The sequence below is a fragment of the Dendrobates tinctorius genome, unplaced genomic scaffold (assembly GCF_039654945.1).
Source record: "Dendrobates tinctorius isolate UK_male_01 unplaced genomic scaffold, ASM3965494v1 ptg000104l, whole genome shotgun sequence".
Lineage (NCBI taxonomy): Eukaryota > Metazoa > Chordata > Amphibia > Anura > Dendrobatidae > Dendrobates > Dendrobates tinctorius.
Genome location: NW_027361772.1, coordinates 11,221,016 through 11,236,863, shown reverse-complemented (window position 1 = coordinate 11,236,863; position 15,848 = coordinate 11,221,016). Strand labels below are relative to the sequence as shown.

Genomic DNA, 15,848 nt, shown 5'->3' with positions numbered 1-15,848 from the left:
GGAAAAAAATCTGCACATAAAATTGTACTTACAAAAGAAATTTACATTTTGAGGATCTGAAACTCGCAATGCAAGTCAGTTTACACGGCGTAAAAAAAATAAATCCCATCCACTTTACTGGAACAAAAATACGCAGCGTCAAAAACTCATCGTGGGAACTTAACCTAAAACTCCAGAATGGCACAGAAAGGAGACATAACCGCAAATCACGGACCCAATACAATGAATGCTCCTTTTCACACCTCCTTTATTTTCTGCGACTGATTGTTTGCAACAAAAATGGAGACGTGTCCTACTTCGATCCGCGCTATGTATTAAAACTCGCCAATGCAAGTCAATGGCTTCGTGAAAAAACTAGCATACCAATGTCATCTCTGATCTGTCCGTACTTTACTGTTTAATTGGTAGGAGAAGACATTTTTTTTTCTTCATATGACAAAAAGGATGTGCAACAAGATTGACAAAAGTGACACACGAATCAAAAATGAATCCAGCACTCTGAAAAAATAATGGTCCATCTTTCACTTATGAAAAAAAAAAAAAAGCTGTGTGTGCAACCGGCAATAGAAGGAGAAAGGGTCTTTACGGAAAAGAGGAGAGAAGATAGAGAACAGCAAAACAGACTACATAAACCTTGCAATTGTCCAGGCATGTGTATATCCTTATCTAAGCTGGTGTTTGCCATGTAGGGCGCAGTCCGTTTAATAAAAAATATATAATTTTTGCAAAAATGTCACATTTTTCAGTGTTTTTTTTTACAGCAACAAAAAGAAGCTGTAGCTGGTTCCTGTCTTGTAAAATGTTCCCCAAGGGCTTCAGAAAAGCAAAAAAATAATATATAGCTGAAAGAATCTAGCACTTGAGATCGATTAAAAATCCAGTTCATCTTAATTATTATTTTTATTAATTAATATAATTAAATAATGAATACATCCAAAAATAGCACATGATCGGAAAGATATAAAAACAAATACCAATGCTTTTCAAGTGGATAGACCTCCCTTATTCATTTTACGTGTCAGAAACAAATTATACCATGTTTAAAGGTAGTCTAACCACCTGAAATGCTTCTGGGCCTTCTACTGTGAGTAAGGGTAACATAGTAACCTAGTAACATGGTTAGCAAGGCCGAAAAAAGACATTAGTCCATCCAATTCAGCCTATATTCCGTCAGAAGAAATCCCCAGATCTACGTCCTTCTAAAGAACCTAATAACTGTAAGATACAATATTGTTACGCTCCAGGAAGACATCCAGGCCTCTCTTGAACCCCTCGACTGAGTTCACCATCACCACCTCCTCAGGCAGGGAATTCCGGATTCTCCGTGCCCTAACAGTAAAGAATCCTCTTCTATGTTGGTGGAAAAACCTTCTCTCCTCCAGACGCAGAGTATGCCCCTTTGTGACCGTCACCTTCCTTGGTATAAACAGATCCTCGGAGAGATATTTGTCTTGTCCCCCTTATATACTTATACATGGTTATTAGATCGCCCCTCAGTCGTCTTTTTTCTAGACTAAATAACCCTAGTTTTGCTAATCTCTCTGGGTATTGTAGTTTCCCCATCCCCTTTATTAGGTTATAGCCTAGCCACCTGTAACATGTTTGGGGTATGTACCAGAAGTAAGGGTAGTCTTACCACCTGAAACGCGTTTGGACCTTGTAACATGAGTAACGATAGTCTACCTGAAAAGCGTTTGGACCTTCAACCATGAGTAAGGTTAGTCTAAACACCTGAAATTCGTTTGGGCCGTGGACCATGAGTAAGGGTAGTCTAACCACCTGAAATGCTTTTGGACCCAGTGCCATGAGTAAGGGTAGTCTAACTAACTAAAACGCGTTTGGCCCGTGTACCACAAGCAAGGGTAGTTTAACCAGCTGAAATGTGTTTGGGTTGTGTACCATGACTCTGGGTAGTCTATCCACCTGAAACACGTTTGGGCCTTGTACCATATGTAAGGGTACTATAACCACCTGAAATGCTTTTGGGCCGTGTACCATGAGTAAGAGTAGTCTAATCACCTTAAATGCATTTGGGCCATGTACTATGAGTAAGGCTAGCCTTACCACCTGAAACGTTTTTAGGCTGTGTACCATGAGTAAGGGCAGTCTATCCACCTGAAATGCGTTTTGGCCGTGTACCATGAGTCAGGGTAGTCTAACTACCTGAAATGCTTTTGGGCCGTGTATCATGAGTAAGGTTAGTCTAACCACCTGAATGCGTTTGAGCCGGGTACCATGACAAAAGGTTGTCTTATCACCAGAAATGCACTTGAGCAGTGTACCACGAGTAAGGGTACACTCCCGTTGTAGATTGTGAGCACTCGCGGGCAGGGTCCTCTCTCATTCTCTAACAGTCGTGACTTGTATTGTTTAAGATTACTGTACTTGTATGTATTATGTATACCCCTCCTCACATGTAAAGCGCCATGGAATAAATGGCGCTATAATAATAAATAATAATAATAAATAAGGGTAGTCTAACCACGTATAACGCATTTGGGCCGTGTACCATGAGTAAGGGTAGTCTAACCATCTGAAATGTGTTTGGGTCATGTACTATGAGTAAGGGTAATCTAACCACCTGAAACGCGTTTAGGTTGTGTACCCTGAGTAAGGGTAGTCTATCCATCTGAAATGTGTTTGGGTCGTGTACTATGAGTAAGGGTAGTCTAACCACCTGAAACGCGTTTTTAGGTTGTTTTTTTTTCCTGTTTTAATACATTTTATATAATGGGCTATTTTTGCATGTATTAATAAAGAAGCAAGTGCTGGATTCTACCTACTCTATGTGATCATTTCTGGGAAGTCGGTCCTGCTACACTTTTCATGCACCAAAGACACTGGTGAAATATATATTATTACTTGTGCATAGAAAAGGTGATCTGATCATTTTCACTGCCTATTTTATTAAAAATAATATGGGTCATAAAAAAATCTTGTAAACAATTACCGTAATCAAAATCATAAAAAATACACTGCAAAGAGTGTGAAGGAGGCTTTAAAACTTTTTTAGAGTTGCAGATACTTGGTCAAAGATCATAAATAAGCAGGATGTGAATCTTGTTCCTTCTATCCTATATATACACTGATTTGATTATTGCTCATGGATAGGAATTAATTAGTGATGCAACATAACCCACGGACTACACGATACATGTGCCTAATTGTGTAAGGTTAGGGCTACAGAAACATGTGTCGTGCACCAAAAACATTAGGATGACCTGTCCGCAACGCCCTATCATCGGACTGTTCTAGAGCTTCAATTTGGCTGTAAAAAAAAAAAATTAAAATTAAATAGCAGACATGTCACGTGTGAGTTACAGTTACATATGACTTACATTGAAGTCTATTGGGCAAAGTCACAAACAACTTTTGCAAACCACAAATTCTAAAGGTTTAGATTTTTTACAGTTGCGGGTCATAATGCAACCACATTGACAATCCTTAGATGTAATAGAATATCTCTGTGTAGTCCTAATCCTATGCAAAATGGACTATTTGAGCAGTGATGCTTAGCATAAGAGTAGAAGAGTGAGGAAAAAGGAGACATATAAAAGGAGAGCAGAAAACATAATGCCGGATAAAGTTAAGCAGTGACAGTGAGCTAAAGAGAAAGGACACCAGTATCATTACTCACCACAATAACAAGGGAAACCGGGCCAATAAAACTCCAGATGAAATAATTATCAACTCGCAGCCAGCAACTGTGACAATAAGAGAAGCGGCAAAACAGACAGTGAGGAACATTGATAGAAACGCAGAGAAACAGCCACATCCAGATAAGTAATTAATGAGAGATGAAGACACTTGCAGTCACAGAGCAGTTACAAAGAATGAGGGAGAATGGTTAAGGGCAAAATTACATTGTTTAAGACAATACAAGACCGTCTCTGAGAGCAGTTACATGGGAAAAGAATATGGAGAACATCAGAGAGATGACTAAATATGAAGAATGTGAGGACTGTGATGGACAAGGACCACTGGAAGGATTAAGAGAGTAGCAAGATATGTAATAACAAGGATGGAGATGGTGTAAGTTGGATGATAATTCTTAGGATAGAATACAAGATCGTAGAAGATGCAACATGGTCACCACCAAGTCAATGGACACGATTTGGAGAAATGATAATGATAGTAGATGGTAGAGATGGTGTAAGTTGGATGAGATAAGAGTACATATTGGGATAAAATACGAGATTGTAGATGACAGAGGAAGACTTACGCCTTATCCGTGCCGTAGCTCCTGTAGTCCACAGCCGCAGAGATCCCCACCACAAGAGCAGGAAACACGTAGCCACACAGATAGTAGTACTTCCTTCGGGAATGTTCTGTTTCAAACACTTCCACCAACATAAGATAAAGCTGAACACCCTCCAGACACAGCCAAGAGAAAGCCGACAGACTGAAGAAGTGCAGGAGACCAGCCAAAATGGGACATACCACCTTAACAAAATAGAACATGGTTACCACCAAATTATTGAACACAATTTGGAGGAATGGTAAATGACAGTAGACATTTAGAGATGCAATGGGAAATTAGGTTGGGAAGGTAATTTTTGGAGTTTTGAGCTGAGAGAAAACAAGTTAGTTGTACCTGGTACTGGGTTTTGTTGATACCAGTGAGGAAAAGAAGTTCAGCCAGGAACAGACTGACACACAGATTCTTATGGATGGTGTTTCTGTCAGTCTGAAGTCCCCTCAAGAAGCAGAAGGTGGATATGCAGATTCCGAGACACACCAGAGAGATCACTATTCCCACCCAGGAGATAACGGTGAGAAGCAGCTCATTTATACCCTGGTACTGAGAAAACAAAAATGTTGCTTTACAAAATCTTCCAGAAAAATAAAACTGGACAACCATGATGAACATTTAGCAGGGTCCAGTTTGTTATAACAACCCTTGCAATATTGTGTATTTTCTACAACTCAGCTCTGATTGTCATAATGTGTGATTTATTATTTTACGTTACATAGGACGATATACGTCATTAAGGACCTCAGCACCAACTGTTCAGAAAAACCTTACAGAAAACCCTGATTATGAAAGAAACTCACTAGGAACCAAATTAAAAAGAGAAGTTAAAGTCATATTTTATTAAAGTAATGAAATCTTAATCTTCCGAAACGAAATAAATCATGACAGCAACAGAGCGCTCACCATGTCTCTATGGGCCATCAGCACAGCAAAATTAGTTAGGTGGTTGCACGCACAGGTCGTGTGGGTCTTGTTAGTATGCAGCAACCGACAACCCTGTGTTGACCAAAAACCCAACATCGAGCGCTCAGAGTAATTCCAGAAGGTGCAGTTGGCATTGAAGTGGTTCTTAGACTGAAAAACAGGAATAAATAAGTTAAAGTAACCTAACATATATAAGGTATGCTAAGCATTCATGTTTTAGTACAAAGATGGGAATAAACAACTAGCACACTATTGTAGAAGTATTTGGCCATGCCGGAATCCAAGATGCTGTGTCCCTCCATCTTTCCTTCGACATCTTTCATCAAGGGAGTTGGGAGACCTCCACACATATTAATGTTCAGCTAATGTATATAGCCACTTTGCCCCAATACAATCTAACAGCATATTGCAAAAACTTTAACCTACAAAGTCTACTATGCAATCTTTTTGCTCTCCAAGCCCAAATATAAACTCGTACAAAATTCCATTAGGCTACTTCCATTACGAACACATGTACTCTCCACACATTATCTGATTGGATCTGTCAACCAATATCCAATGTTTATTTCCAGATTTAATAGTAATGACCCTCTAGTCTAAAGGGCAATCCCACACATTACCATTTTCCATACCAATTTCCAGATTTCTTGAAAATAATCTATTTGGCCCATAAATGGAACCTTCTTGACTGCCAAATTGTCCTTTTGTAAATGTCTTCCTAAAAGCTCAACTTCACCATTGTCATGGACATTTTACATTCTGTTGGCTAGCTAAGTCTCCACCACTGTCTCCTCAGCAGTTTTCCCCAACATGTGTCAGAGGTTTATCCCTTCATTTTCCCAAACTTTTACAGCTGCTAAGCAACAGCTTCTTACATTCTGCTTTTTTTCTGTCTACTATATGCAGTGTACTCTTATCTCCCGTTAAATTTTTGCATTCACCTGTAAATGTGGTAGTGTAAAAATAACAGGGTCCATCAGGAAAACCCTGCTGGACTCCTTATTTATTGAAGCTGCGATGATCTGTGAATTCACCACCAAAGAGTGTCCTGAGGAGCTGCCTTCTCCACCATAGCGTACAGTGGAATTCTCCGTGGACAAGAAGAGGCCCAAATTATTGTACAGGATGAAGACCACTTTCACAACTCCTGAGAAGGAAAATCATGAAAATATAAGGAGTCAGGAGCTGCAGTGATCACAAAATCGAAGAGTGAATTGTGACATAAAGGTAATGGTAAGATATTGGCATCATACTGGTAAACCCTGAAGAAGACCTGTTTTCCACGATATTAATTATTGACAAACAATTATAAACTCACCATCAACACTGATCAGCTGATCACATTAGTACTAATTTTGTGTCTACAGGCCCCCCATACACATTAGACTAATGTTCCAAACACATTTGTATCAACAGATTTTGGCAAAACTCTAATGAGTATGGAAGTCCCAAATAATTGATACATTTTCTTCTGAATATACCAAGGTTGAGTGCTAGGTTTATAACTACCAAAAAATTGATCGTCAGGAGAGCTGTCGGGTTCAGAATCTCTGATTTGAACTGCCGATTGCATTGTTCTCTCGGAGATAAGCCATAACCAAACAAGTTTACTTTTTCATAGAGAATACTAAATGGACACTCCTGTGTATGGGAGAGTTGGTTGAGATTACTGTCGGGCCAAACAATCATCTGATGCTTCGTTGACCGACGGCCATCTAATATGTAGGGCCAGCTTTAGACATAGGAAATTATTCCACAAACGGATCAGCAATATAGGTGTCATTCGAGCCTCAATGGTTTTTTGATGGAGCTTGAAAGGCGTGATCAATCCTCCTAAGCCATCTATATGGACATATAGGTCACAGAAAGATGAATGAAATGATAACTTGATATGCACGATCTGATGTCTTATTCCAGAGAAATACACATTTTACTTATACTGTATGTAAGTGAGCCATTAAGATCAATGGGCCGGACATAGATCTACTTGAGAACCTGTCTTACATGGGTAATGTCCCGTTTTATATAAAATAAGCCTTGGAGTCTCAGGGAGATCTATGTCCAGCCCATAGATCTTAATGTCTCATTTACATATTAAATTAAACATGGATCTTTCACTTAACTACCAGCTCATATAGATGGCGTAGAAGGGTTGACCCTAAAGACGGATTCCCATTAAAAAGACCTTGGATGACTGAAATATTTAAGTTTTACGAGTCCTGTCATTAGAGATAGATCCAATGCAGTTGGTGAATGAGACCATCTATTCACTTCTTTGACTATGTAACAAAGTAGGAATATAATTCTTACTAGGCAATGATTATGTTTTCAGAAATTTAGTTTTTATTTTAATCCATATTGCCTTGTGCAGCGGAGCTTTTGAACCATGTGTATTGGCGAGATGTAGAATATAATTTACTGTATGTAATAAAGATAGGACATCACCATCTCAGCAACGACTCATCTACAAAGAGAAACACAACCTAAATAATGACACATCTCACCATTGCGACTGTTCTGCTTGATGGATCTGGCAGACAGCTGGATAGAGCTGACACTGTGGTTGTCTTGAGGGAAGATCAGCTCGGAGACGGGGTCATCGGTGTTTATGACAGAAACTTCCAGCACTGCGAGAAGACATGGACGGTTAGGGAGAATTCAGACATTGCTGAGACTGTCCCTTAATGGATCTTGCAGAAATTCATGAACTTGCTCTTGAAACAACTCCATTCACATCAACAGAACTGTTTCTCAGTTGCAGAAATATCAGCATCAAATCTGACTCTTGTGGAATTACCATTGCAGAGAGCATGGAGGACACAAAGAGCAAACATCACTTATTTAATAAGCAACTCCGGAAACATATAGGGTTGATAAACGCTTCGATCAGCACCAGCGACACATGGGTAACAAGCGACGCACGTCGCTTAGTTACCCACTGTGTACCTTAGTTACCAGCGCGCTGGTGCAGGGAGCTGGTAACTAAGGTACACATCAGGTTTCTAAGCGCTGCGCGCTGCTTGGAAATGTGACGTTTACCTTAGTTACCAGCACTGTTTGCTGGTCTCCCGAATGTCACACGCAGTGATGCGTGCTGACCAGCGGGAGACCAGCGATCAAAAAAATGTCCTGGCCATTCCAGGACGATCAGCGATAACCGGCAGGGGGGCCGGTTGCTGGTCAGTGTCACACACAGCGATCTCGCTGGTGAGATCGCTGTTTCATCACAAAACTTGTGACTCAGCGGCGATCTCGCTAGTCGCTATGTGTGACGGGGGCTTTAGTGTTATCCGTTAAGTCCACAGGCCCCGCAGTGGCGAGGTGCCTAACAAACTTGTGTGACTGTCCCTGTCACTACCAAGTGGAGTGTAGGGGAATACTTTACATTAACACTGGTTTTCCCATGTCTTGGCTCCCCATGAGTGGATCGTCTCTGCAGCAGGATACGCCCTGATGCTGGAATGCTATATCTAGTACCAATGGTGAGACCAAACCATTTTTTATTGAGCACCGGTTCACATGAGCACTTTTTTGTAATGTTTTTGTGTGTTATGTCCTTTTAATGGTTCATTAAAGGTTATGTTTTAATCTACTTTATGTGGTATGATACTCTCTAGGCTGTGTGCAACATTTAACCCCTGTGGGTTTTTTCGAATAGTGTCAAAAAGCTCACACTATAGCTGAGTGCATAAGGCACTATTTGCAAGCACAAATACATGACAAACCCATTGACGGTCAATAGGATTAATCAGGATCCCTTACAATTTGTAGGGAAATGGTTAAAAAATAAATGTGTCATGTGTCCTATAAATCCAGAACCATTATGCCAGATTAATCAGAACCCAAAGGCCCTTGAACACATAGATGAAAGTCAACAGAACCAACCAAATTTAGCAGGACCAGAAGACCACCAGATGTTTATGATAGACCTCCCGACTCTTCTGAACATTTGATCTCTTGGGAAAGAAGGAACAGCCAGTTGGAATTTCAATGGCTGAACCGGGAGGTAAGCTGCTACCAGAGATGCCAAAGCTTTATACTCTCCCTGTCGAAAACACAACGCTCGATTTAGTTCCATATGTATGTGGGAGTTGGGAAGAGTCGGCTGTCTTGCTAAGGAACCTTCGACTGACAGTTATCGCATATATATGGGTTATCTCATGTTGTCTTCAGGAGTGCACCACTCCCCAGCTTCCTGCCTGCCGGTGAAGTGGTGCGCTCCTGCAGATTAATACTTCCTGCTTGCCGCACGGTTGAGCCACTGGCACATATTGTACATTCACACATGCTACTAGCAGAGGGAGCATCAGCGGAGCCCTGGGGCCCTGCTTCAGAACCGTGCTTGATAGTGTGCGCTGTTAGCAGAGGAAACTGGCTACTTATCATAGATTCCAGAGGTGGTCGGTAATCTTAGTAATGATCTGTAAACTATTGAATTAAAGATCGTAGTAGAAAGGATTGTTAATAAGAAATAAATAGCAAAGTTACTTGTTTCTACAAGCACTTTGCAATTTTACCCATTTAATAAGAAGAGACAACCCTTTTAAGGGCTCGAGCAGACGACCGTATTTTCTCTGCACGCAATCCGACAAAACATCAGAACGCACTCAGACCAATGTTAGTCTATGGGGCCAAGCACATGTCTGATTTTTTCATGGACAGAGACTGTCTAAGGAAAAAAATTGCTGTTTGCTCAGGTTGGACCCGATATTCGTATCACACTCTGTCACTCAAGTCAATGAGTGTGTGGTAACCATATGACTGCACTCGGATGAAACCGTAGTGCAGTCTAATTTCAGTGACAGAATTGAGAAGATGGAGACATTTTTTTCTCCATGTTCTCTTCATCCAAGAGAATCGGCTCACACTGTGATCACACTCTCATCAGACTCAGATCAGAGTTTGTTCAGAGTGTCATTTGCATATGTGGCGCCCCCAGGAGTATGGACGCCACAGTGGCATTGCCTTCCTCCAGGGAGGGTGATGTCAGGCTTGGAAGCAAGGAAGGGTCTCTCTATCAGTTAACCATAACATGCAACACAGTTCCCACTCCGGGCCAGCAGAGGGAGCTCTGAAACAGAATTGGGGGAGGAGTGCTCTCTGAGGGCCAGGAAGGGAAATTAGTGAGTTAGTGTGAGGAGGCTGAAGTGTGTAGACGTGGAGAGAGAAGCTGGGGGACTGAGCAGAGTTGAGAGCTCGTTCCCAGCTGGAGCGCATGATCTGGAGCCTGGTCTCCACGGTTGTATGGATACTGAAGGTCATGCAACAGAAACCAGAGGAATAGGAAGCTGTAAAAGCTCTATTCCCATCAAAGACTCAGAGGCACAACAGCGACGAGTGAGCCAAAGGAGAAAGAAGGCTACAGCTGTCTGCCATACGAGGTAGATCCAAAAGGGAAGAAGAAGGAGGAACATCAGTGTAACACAGTACTGAATGTACCTCAAGTAAGCGCTAGAGAGGAGACTACACAACCTATCAGCATAGAGAGATTCCTGAGTTGCTTCCAGGCTAATCAGCTCCTGTGCCATCTGTAATCTGGACCCTGGACTGCACTGACAAAGTAAAGGTAAAGAAACTACATTCCGCTGTGTCCTTGCCTTCTTTCTGCAACTTCTCCAGCACTGCTACATCTCTGTGCCAGACACTGCACCCTCTTCCCCAACACCGATCTACACTGCCCTGGGACTACAGCCCTTCCTGTGGAGGGCTACACCATCATTGCTGCACCACAGCATCTGTCCCAGAGGATCTGTCTGCAGCGTCGGCTTAACATCTTCATTGCCGAATACCACAGGTGGCGTCACGAATCACTCATAAACTTTATTCCACCACTCTACCCCTTTTACATTGGTGCCCAGGGCCACGGACCGGTTCACCGCTGCTGTGACATTCCCCTCCGAGAGACCGGCCCGGTACCGAGTACCCCACAGCCCTGGGAGGGCGACCCACATAATCAGCCTGATTATCTAGGATGAGAGACTCTACGGCCGTCTGCACCTGCTTTGGTAATGTGTTTACTACAGAAAGGCTGAAATAAAATAAAGGGGTTGTTTCATCAGTAGAATTTGTGGCATATATCCTTCATAGAGGTGGTTCCTCTGCCTGAGACTCTTGAATTAGCTCCTGTTATGGAGGATTTGACCTTTCCTTGTATCATCACAACAAACAATTATCTGAATTCACCATTATGTAAAGCTTCATTTCCCCTAGACCAGGCCCAGCAGTCGAGAAGACTGACCGCAGATTTCCTTAGGAAAATCAGATGTTTGGTAGAGGTACTGAAAGCCACATCTAGGGTGACTAGCTGATGTATCTGGTGACATATTCCCATTAATAGACCTCCACAGCAAAAGATTTTGAAGTTTTGGAGAACTAGTAAACTTTTAGAGATCAAATATGTGGATCTGTTTGTTACTGGTCAAGAAACAGTGTAGTTCAGTGGACCCCAACCTGTGGTTCTCCTGCTGCTTAGAGACTACAACTTGCCCAAGTACAAGAAAGTCCTGGATTCCTTTCTTCAAAGTTTTTTTTAAGGTTGAAATAAGACACAAGTCCATTCAGTTCAACTTACATCCTAACAGGTTCGCCAGTAGGAAAGCAAAAAGCAAAAACATTGAAAAATATACGAGGGGCGATCCAAAAGTAATGATAATCGGTTATTTCTATTGCACACAGAAATTAAAATAAAAAGTTTTCTTGTCTGTTAGGTACCCACTAGTCCAGGAAAAAAAAAATCACTTAAATAGGCCACGATTCCTGGGAGCTACATTCATTTGAATATGAACTGCCAAGGAGTGAACATCAAAATAGAAAAAAACGAGCTCAGAGCTGTCATCAAATACCTCTGCTTGAAAAAAATGTCTACCAAAGACATACACAGCGACTTGTTGGAAACATTGGAGGACTCTTCTCCTCCATATTCCACAGTTGCATACTGGGCCAAGGAATTTAAGCTGGGAAGAACATCGACGGAAGATGAACATCCACGTCCCTCAATGAAGAAAACGTGAAAAAAGTTGAAGAAGTTGTGTTGGCAGATCGAAGAGTGACTATCAGGCATGTAGCTGAGGTCACAGGGATCTCATATGGCAGTATTCAAAGAATCCTTGCAAAAGAATTGCATATGAGAAAGGTCTCCGCGTGTTGGGTGCCAAAAATGTTAATCGACGAGCAAAAAAAGAAACGAGTTGACATTTCAATGGCAAATCACGAAACGTTCCAAGCAGACAAGGAGAATTTTTTGTCACGTTTTTGACCATGGATGAGACCTGGATCCACCACTTTGATCCCGAAACTAAACAACAATCGATGACATGGAAACGAGCCGACGAACCGATGCCGAAGAAATTCAAAGTGTCAAGCTCAGCAGGGAAGGTTATGGCGTCCGTTTTTTGGGACGCTGAAGGAATTATTATGGTGGACTATTTGGAGAAGGGAGCCACTATTACTGGCTCCTACTATGCAGAACAAATAAGAAGATTGCGGGAGGCTATCAAGGAGAAAAGGCGTGGCAAACTGCGGGCTGGAGTGCTGTTTCACCAAGATAACGCATCGGCTCACAAACCTGCAGTTGCCATGGCTACCATTCAAGAAGCGGGCTTTGAACTGGTGGAACACCCCCCCTATTCGCCAGATCTAGCCCCCAGTGACTTCTTTCTCTTTCCTCCGCTCAAGGAACACCTTTGGGGCAAGAAATTTGACGACGATAGCGACGTGATAACCGCTGTTGGGGAGTTTTTTGAGGGTCAAGATCAAGAATTTTTTTCAAAGGGAATTCTAAGTTTAGAAAAGAGATGGACTAAATGTTTAGACTTGTTAGGAGACTATGTAGAAAAATAAAAAAATTTGGTGACTATATTCATTGTGCTTATTATTGATTATCATTACTTTTGGATCGCCCCTCGTACACCCCCATTCATCAAAGTGATTACGCCAGAATTCTGGTGGAAATCACTTTGAAAAGTCACATTTTTTTGCTCAAAGTTGAGCCAAAAATTAACAAATTTTTTAAATTTCTATGCAAGTTTGCCCAGCTCTGCCAAAGTGGGCAGAACTGGGGTAGGACAGGTAAAGGGCAAGCTGTTGCATTCCTTACACCAGAAATCTTACTCCAGTCCTTGATTTGTGCCAAGGCACGCTCCACTCGTTGGATGTTCCTGGTTCATTAAGAGGTGTGCGCCTGTCAATGAATCAGTAGTGTCTGACTTCAACTTGATCCCTCATTAAGCCCCGGCGTGAACATTGCCAATCTTAATTAATTGGGGCCATATTATTAAAAGTTCTAGGTACTAGATTCGGTGATGGGACATTGATCACAGGAATTTGTCTGAGGAGGAGAAGCTGGAAAGAATTTTTCCCCTAATATGGGGCAATTAGCATCTGTCCCATGGAGTTTTTGTCTTCCACATGATCAACATGTTGCGTTCTAGGTTGAACTTGATGGACTTGTGCCTGATTTCGACCATAAAATTGTGACGTTTCCAACTTTGCTTTCATGTCACCTGAGCACAGTTTTGGGTGGTCTGGACCACAACCCTCTATCTACCATATGATGCGAGTGGGAATCAGTTAATTAATAATTTTAATCCCTTGTTGTAAAATATTCTTATTTCTGCCAGAAGTTTAGTTTGTAATATTCATATTTTTTGGTTAAAATTCCTAGAATTATGGCTGTACTTGTGCCTCACCAACATTAGGCTTAGCAGTCTGGAAGCGTGCAGGTTCCTTGACATTATCAGCTACCAGGAAAGCCCCTTCCTCCAGTATGTCCAGTAACATGGTAGCCGCATGTTCTTGCTCCGTGACGTTCATGTCTCTCCATGAGGGTAGCGCTTCTGGGCGTAAAAGGTTATCCACTGTCTCCACCACCGCCTGCACAAATAAAATACACGCAGAATAAAAATGTCCTCACCAGTAACTATTACCTGCTGGGATACAGTAATGCGGGCTGGATATGACTGTACGTGGCACAGAGAGCATCCGCAGAATAGTAATGCTAGAACCTGCACAACATCAGATATAACACTACTATATCCTCTGTTACCTTGATATAATCCTTGCAGGTTCTCTCCCTTTTGTGCATCTGTAAAATAATAAAAAGGGTTAAAAAAAAGTGGCATGCATAATGCACCTACAGGTCAGCAGCAGAATTATTTATGTATACGGGGAAAATCAGAGAACAACAATGTTCACACATGCAACACGACGCCCAATGCAAAGCTTGCAAATTCCCCTCCTCGTTCTGTGCGCCAAAGGATGTACAGAATGGTCCAGCTGCCTCAATGACACGTCAGCTTTTTTTTTTTGGATTGATTGTGATCAGTGTTTTTTTTTTTTTTCTATCATATTTTTATCCATTTTTGAGCCATGTCTCTGTTTTTACCATCTGCATGCCATTGCGTTGGCTAAAAAAAATTGGCAAGCGTTTCTTCTCCATTATTGACAGCACACAGATGATTATTGATCCACAAATAGGATGAAAATAAGGCGTTTCGGTTTTCTTTTTGTGTCGCGGATAACTGGTCTCCAAAAAAAAACCGATGTGTGAACAGCCACACAAGGTGTTTGTTCTATCCATGGAAAACACTGGTAGAACATGTGCGTGAAACAAGGAGGTGTGAATGGGGCCAAAGTTTGGGTCTTCACTGAGTGTTTTATTCTCCTATTACAATTTTTAATTCATTTTTTGTATACTTGTTTAAAGGGAACCTGATAGCTGATACGTGCTGCCCGATCCACGGACTGCGTGGACAAGTCGCACAGGTTGTATGATCTCAGCCACATATATTTGACTCTGAAACGTGGCAGTGTTGCAGATAAAACCATACTTTAAAAGTCACTGGAGGCCGAGCCACATGGGAGTCTGGTCCCCGGCGGCTTCTCTTCGCCTGCTGCCCTGGATTGACCGGTTTGTGCCTATGTGCGAGTATTAAAAATGCATTGTCGAAATACGCAAAGTAAAAACGCGTTTCCTTATATTCTTAGAAGTCGAGTTTTCCTTTCATAAACTACTGCTACCACCTTTTTTTCCATAATGATACATGTCTCTACAACCTCCCCACAGTAGTTCGGCATACCTTTAAAAAATAACAAGCCCTCCGCCTTTTAATTGACATCTTTTACGGGTGGTATGGATTGGAAACGTCATCTAGGTCAATCAAAAGTGGAGGGGCACTAATTGTGGGCAGAGGGGTAGTGCCAACGCGGTTCGCAGACACCAATTGCGCTTGGAACAGATTTACTTGCATTATAAAACTATTTTTCTAAGGTATGACGCACTACTGCGGCAATATAAATGGGTTCTAGAGACGACCATTAAGGTCCATATATGATGTGGTGGCAGCAATTTGTAAAGGAAATACCTGTTTTCAGGTTCTCTTTAACAAGAGTGTCTTCCAGTGACACCCAGCCTTAAGCCTTGTTCTCACATCAGTGTGGGTCGTCTCGGTGTTGTCCATTGTTTTGATATACAGCGCACAGACACATTATATAACACTGAGCTTTGCATCTGTTTTTTGGGGGGAGAAGGGACAGATAGTTGGCAAAAAATAAAACGGAGACATGTCCTACTGTTGTCCTTAAATATGTCCTCAAAGGCGTTTTACGGTCAAAAGTCTGCAGTCAGTCAATGTGACTACAAACTTGTGAATCCTCACATTATGTGCACAGC

General features: G+C 41.7%; 1 protein-coding gene across 1 annotated transcript in view; it reads right to left on the bottom strand.

The window, feature by feature from the left end:
* ADGRL1 (adhesion G protein-coupled receptor L1) overlaps positions 1-15,848 on the bottom strand; it is a 511,328-nt gene that overhangs the window by 34,128 nt on the left and 461,352 nt on the right. The window contains exons 9-16 of the mRNA XM_073588731.1: positions 14,223-14,261; positions 13,867-14,050; positions 7,684-7,806; positions 6,121-6,326; positions 5,159-5,329; positions 4,595-4,801; positions 4,223-4,443; positions 3,638-3,704 (exon numbers count right to left, since the gene is read on the bottom strand). Coding sequence (XP_073444832.1) covers positions 3,638-3,704; positions 4,223-4,443; positions 4,595-4,801; positions 5,159-5,329; positions 6,121-6,326; positions 7,684-7,806; positions 13,867-14,050; positions 14,223-14,261 — 1,218 coding nt within the window. The remainder of the gene's footprint in view (positions 1-3,637; positions 3,705-4,222; positions 4,444-4,594; positions 4,802-5,158; positions 5,330-6,120; positions 6,327-7,683; positions 7,807-13,866; positions 14,051-14,222; positions 14,262-15,848) is intronic.